Genomic DNA, 6,334 nt, shown 5'->3' with positions numbered 1-6,334 from the left:
AATTGTGGAGCTATGAACATTTAAATATATGAATTACAGCAGCTTTAACTACAGAATGATATTTGACCTCAAAAGTGAAAACAAAAATACAAGGGTGATTTCATTAAACTACAATCAAAACTGCTGAGACCATAAACTTTTCCTGTGACACATCACATCCATTGGTTCCTTCCAAAAGACAAAAGTAGCAAAAGAGGAGGATAGGAATAATTGAAACAGGAAGGCCTGCTTCAGAGACTCAGTATACTGATTTAATTGGCTAGGAAGTCCAAATGCTGATACTCCGAATTATCAGCCATTCTTTTTGTGTTTTGGTAACACATATCCTTATGCATTGTATGTCAAATGAAATTTTTTGATTCACCTGTGACATTTCAAAGTTTCCATTTTTGAATTCCCCCAGTCTTGAGTAAGTATCACATTGTTTTGCTTTTTTGCTGAGCATAAGTATTTTCCCAACATCTAAAGCTCCATGATGCAAAATGTCATTCTGTCGATCTTCTGTTCCAGTATTCACTTTAATTTTTTTAATTACAATTGGCTTTTCAAATACAATAACAAATGTATCTCCTATTGAAGGTGGTTTTCCCCAGAAGTACTCATCAACACTACTATAAGCCTTGCTGGCCTCATAGTTTTCAAATACGTTCATATTAGTGTAGAGACTTGCTGGGGGGTTATCAGGAATGTCAAATGACTCCTCTTCAAAGTCATCATCCTTCAGTTTATTCTCAGTTCCTTTATAGGATGAATAATAGCCCATGTGCTGAAAGAGAGAAGGTTTAAATCGGATCACATTTTTCTGAGCCAGCAGACCTCGGAAATGAGTTAATAGCCAATCACAAGGCATTTCTTGATAAAACATTAATAAAAAATGGGCTAGACGTGGGAGATCATGGGAATGATACAGTTTACCAATGTAGCCAAGCTTTGAAAACTCAAGAGTTACCCAGTATGTTCCTTCTAAGGATGCAATGACTTTCTTGATGGCAGTTAAGAAATTTTTGGAACACCGAACATCATCTTCGAGCATTACATAATAGTCTGAAGTATTGGCACAAAAATTAAGGAGAAAAGCATAGTCTACATTTTGCTTGGAGCGAAATCTGACTCTATCCTCTGGATCATTGTAATTTCTTTTAAGACCATCCAGAACTGGATAATATTCTTCTGGAGCATGTATAACCATTAATCTTCCTGCAATAATGTGATGGGCAAATTTCTGTGTAATATCTTGGACCATGACATCGCGCCAAGATGAATTAAAGTCTGCTAGATGCACCACTACTGAAATTTCTTTTAGTTCTTCATAGCTGGACTGTTCAAAGATTGACTTAATTGTCTCAAGTAAATAGCTTCCTTTTTTCCGTTTCACCGATGAAAGTCCAATTGTGAGGTACCCTGAGCAAAACAACAACAACAACAAAAAGAGGAAGACTAATTAAATGGTAACAGGTTTTGAATAATGTAACAATAGGAACCAAATAGCCAATATTGCATTATTTAGGCCTGTAATTATAATAAGTTGTTGTGATATACTATTTATGATTTATTAAAGCTTGCCTGAGGATTCAGAAATCAAAATCATGCAGAAGTCATAGAAGCCAGGAACACACCTTTAATCTCTAGCAGCCAGAAGCTAGGAAGTGGTGGGTGGTACACACCTTTAATCCTAGTACTCAGGTTAAGAGGTAGATGGATCTCTATGAGTCCAAGGTGACCCAGATATACACAAGAATGAATGAGTCTAAAAGAGAATTATAGCTCAGATCTTTAATTCCCATATTAAGGAAGTACATAATACAGAAGCAAGGTCTCAGAGAGGCATTCATTCTCCAGGAACTCTAAGGAGAGGCTATAGTCTGAGGCTTGGTGAGAGCTCTTGGAGACAGGATCAGTCCATTTAGCTAGAGGTAGAAATAAGAAGCATCTGATTTGCTTCCCTGATCTTCAGCTTGAACTCCAATATCTGACTCTGGGGTATTTATATTTTCATGTTACAATAAGTAAATCTATGAAATGATTCTGTATTGAACACATTATTTTTAGAGTATTAAACTCATTACACAAGGGTTATAGTGTTTTATGCACATTTGATATCTTATAGGGAAAACAAATTATATCTCATGAGCAATCTAATATGGATTCTATGTTACAAATATTGTTTAAGAACTGTGAAAATGAAAGTGTCCTAAAATATTTTAATGAGGGCAAAAAAGACTAAACAATTATTTAAATCATCTATAAAATTTCCAAAGAATGTATTGTGTATTTCAGTTTTCATTATCTTATCACTATCTTTGTTAAAGGAATAGGTAGACTTCCTAGTCATATATAGAAATTTGTCTGATATGTTTTATAGAAAATAAAGTTTCATAGAATGTATTTAAAAAATCTTATCATTGCTTAAATATATGGTTCCATGAATTTACTCTTTCATCTGTTTGGAAAGATATTTTGTGCCAATATTCTCTGGAGAAAATTTTCTTAGATTTAAGTAAAAAAGTAAAAAAAAAAATGGATTTTTCCAGGGTAAAAATAACAGTAAATACATATTATTTACATCTCACAAGCATTATGGGACTTCCTAAAATCTAATTTCTTATCATGAAGACTAAATAAAACTTCTTAATAACTATTGTGTTAAAGTGAGTATGTTTATGTGTTTCAGACCTAGTGAGTTATTATAGGCCTTTCCTTGATACCATAGGTGTGTTTAAGAAGTGCAGCCAAAGTTCTTCCTTTCTTCTGCCATTTCTATCTGGAATATATTACATAAGTCACTGACTACCAGTCAATGATCTGTGATGTTCTTGTCAGTTAATTTAGTGGTAAGCACATGTTGGATGGAAGTTCATTCTCTGGCTTTTAATTTTGCTCTTTGCAAATCTAGACCACATAGAAGCCACTCAAAGGATCGCTAAATTTTGAATGGCTATTACATTTTTCCTACCAGAAAATGTTCTTCAAATTGGCGTGAGTAAACTTTGTCATCTTACTGAATGCACCTCAACTTGAATTTTAAGTTGGCAAATCTTCTTTGGAACAATCATAATGATTATCAGAGTGCCAGTACTTAAATCTCAACTTCTGGCTACCAGAACCATGAGACAATAAAGTAAAATATACTAATTTTTGTAGTCTATGATAACAATTTATATAGTAGAATGCTACCAAGACCACATTCAACACTGGACAGAAATTATAAATCTAAACTCTGAAAGACTGGAAATACAGCAACATGAAAATATTTTCAAGTCAATGGATAATTATTTATATCTTTAATGTCCCTATAACAAATTTCTAAAGGGTATTTATTGAAATTTGCTATCTTTATAGTTACTGGGTCAGAAAGTATTTTCAAAGATGAAGAATGTTGCATCCTTCTTAAAATATAGATATAAAAACCTATCTCTTAATCTTGTATTGCTACACAATAGCAAATTATCATTATTTTTATGCAAATTTCTATTTTTAATTCATTTTTAATTAAAAATGTTAAAGATACTTACGCTTTCTCTGCAAAGGTGTGGCAGCTAGGTAGCGATAGGTGACATTTATGGTTCCTGAGAAGTTAGATAAATCCTTGAAAGTGTGAACATAGCGTTCAGAATTAAGTTGATGTGTGGATGTTTCCCTTATGAGTTGCTTGTCACCTTCCTAAATGTGAAAATATACACATACAAAATTAATAAATAATATGTGGCCACAGATTAGGTAACTAAGTCCTTATAAAATGGAGATATGGGAAGTGTGAATATGTAGAAAGTTACAAAAATCTCAATTACTAGCCCATAACTACAATTACATCAATTTAGACCTTATTTTTATCTTTAGCTTCTGCTTTAAACTTTCTCTCTTCTAATCTTCATTCTGTAACACATTTGCTTTTCTATAGCATGGACTATTATTCCATTTTTCAGTGATTCAATTCTTACTTGAAAATCCCCACTGCCAATACATCAAAATTCTAAGAATTTCAAAACAAAAGGGCTTTATGGTTTGATGATGATCAATTTGGAGTTTTCACTTGAGGTTATTTCTTTCTAGATCCCCAAATTTTGGGCCATATAAATCTATGTACTTGTAAATGCTTACAAATGAAAAAAGATATGATTGTGATATGATTGTGATATCTAAAGAATGAATAGGAAGTTTTAACTACAAACTATTTAGAATTAGAAAAAATTCTTACTAAGTTTTATTGATTCATATAGATGACCTTATAAGGTCCTTGTGGTGAACTGAATAAAAATAGGCCCCATTGGCACTATTAGGAGGTGTGGTCTTATAGGAAAAGGTGTGGCCTTGTTGGACTAAGTGTATCACTTGGGGTGGCCTTTGAGTCTTCAAATTCGCAAGCCAGACCCATTGTCACTTTCTCTGTCTGCTGCCTGCAGATAGGGATATAGAACTCTTAGCTGCTTCTACTGCACCATGCCAGCCTGCATCCAACCATGCTTCCTGTTCTGGTAGCAATGAACTAAACTCCTGAGCCTGCAAGCCAGATCCAACTAAATACTTTCCTTTACAAGAATTGCTGTGGTCATGTTGCCTTTTCACAGCATAAAACATTGACTAAGACAGTCATATAAATTAAAATTGTTGAGAGAAGCTAGGCACCATTTTTTTGACATGAAATTGCTTATCTGAAAATGTTCTTCAGTAACATCAATTAGAACCCATTTGTTTCTTATTGTAGTCTTTATCTCTGTGTGTATAGATGTATATGTGAACATTTTTTTGTTTGGTTTTCTGGCAAAGATAATTCGGATCATTTGTATTCATTACAATTTGTTTTTTGGTAGTGGAATTTCGTGTCATTTATCAACAGAAGCACTTAACATTTAAGCAAATTTTCAAATTCAGTTTAAATATGTCCTGTTAGCCATTATTTGCTTTCCTTTTCTCTAAGCTTTGATGCAACTTCAATGGTAGATTTTGATAATCTGACAAAGTTATTATTGGCCATACATTATTAGATTATTTTTGGTCATATATTTTAGGAGGATCTGATTGGGAAGCAGTGTAGCTTTTATCTAAGTTGTCCATTTGCCTGTGTGTTCCTATGTAGATGTATTTCTAGTACTTGCGGTAGGAGCATAAATGAGTCAAGTGCAAGCCACTAGGACTGTAGAAAAAGTAAATTCTTTAAAAGAATTTTGCCTTGAGTTCTTAACTTTGGTCATTAAAGCTTTCATTAAATCTTTTCTAAAACATTGGGTAAGATTCATACACAAGTTTTACCTTGATTAGAACACTGGATACTTAGTTACTGACTCAAAGGCAAAACACATAATCAAACTTCAAAATGTCCATGGGTAGGATTTTTAAGAGGATAAAAAAAATAGTACTACTTGAATTTAACAGGAGAGCTAAGAATATTTAACTGTGGGCTACACAATTAAGTTAAGAAAATTCAATTCTTCAATTTTTCAAATATTAAATTTTCTCATTAGTTTTATTCTGTGCAACATGTTTCTAAGTTTTATATCACTTTAATAATTTGAACAAAGGCATGTTAACAAGGTTTATAGGCTATCCATCACATTTCAATGTTGTATACATCTGGAATATCTGCAATGCAAGATTAAATGAAATTTCTTTTAAGTATAGTAGCTGAAATTCCCTGAATTCTGACCATCCCATCTTATGCATAAGTAGTTTAATCTATTCTATGGATCAAGTATACAAATATTATATGTATTTAATGTATTTAACAAAAAATTTAAGATTGTTACAAAGTAAATGCAGACTAATCCCATAAACTAGTTCAAAGATAATGCAATAGTGTACAACATCAATAGAAGCCATTTCTATAAAGTCCACAGTAGTCTCTATGCTGTATACATTTTTATATACTGTTATTAGATGAGTCTACATGCTAAAGAAACCATACATTATTGAGTATTTTTAAGGATTCTTTCCTGAGCATGTAAAAGTCTAGACCTTTTCTGTGATAAAATGGAATACATTAATTTTGGCTGAAGGACGTGGGAGAATATAAAATGAAACAGAACAGATATGAAAGTACTTAATTCAGTTCTCAAGAACAAGCTTCTTAATACTTTCAGCATCAATAAAAATGTAACTTTCACCTGAGCCTGTCTGGTTGGCTGCTTTTAAAGATGACTGACTGAACATCCAGACTCCCTGGATGCCTCCTTTTCTGCAGTAGCTATACTAAAGTCTGTGTCTCAGTAATAAGGCAAAGCTTTATGACAATCATTTTCTGGATGGTAATGCAATTCAATGGACTCACTACAGTCTGAATATATACCCTTGTGGCTACTTTGAAGATGCTCACAGCTGAGAGGCTAAGTTGATTGGGCAT

General features: G+C 32.9%; 1 protein-coding gene across 1 annotated transcript in view; it reads right to left on the bottom strand.

Annotated features, from left to right (window-relative positions):
• Nucleotides 1–259: 259 nt before the first annotated feature.
• Mgat4c (MGAT4 family member C) overlaps nt 260–6,334 on the bottom strand; it is a 37,386-nt gene continuing 31,311 nt past the window's right edge. The window contains exons 3-4 of the mRNA XM_027394165.2: nt 3,513–3,660; nt 260–1,401 (exon numbers count right to left, since the gene is read on the bottom strand). Of these exons, the coding sequence (XP_027249966.1) occupies nt 260–1,401; nt 3,513–3,660 (1,290 nt within the window). The remainder of the gene's footprint in view (nt 1,402–3,512; nt 3,661–6,334) is intronic.

This window comes from Cricetulus griseus (assembly GCF_003668045.3).
Source record: "Cricetulus griseus strain 17A/GY chromosome 1 unlocalized genomic scaffold, alternate assembly CriGri-PICRH-1.0 chr1_0, whole genome shotgun sequence".
NCBI classification, from domain to species: domain Eukaryota; kingdom Metazoa; phylum Chordata; class Mammalia; order Rodentia; family Cricetidae; genus Cricetulus; species Cricetulus griseus.
The sequence above is the reverse complement of the archived record's forward strand: the minus strand, read 5'-3'. Positions and strand labels throughout refer to the sequence as shown.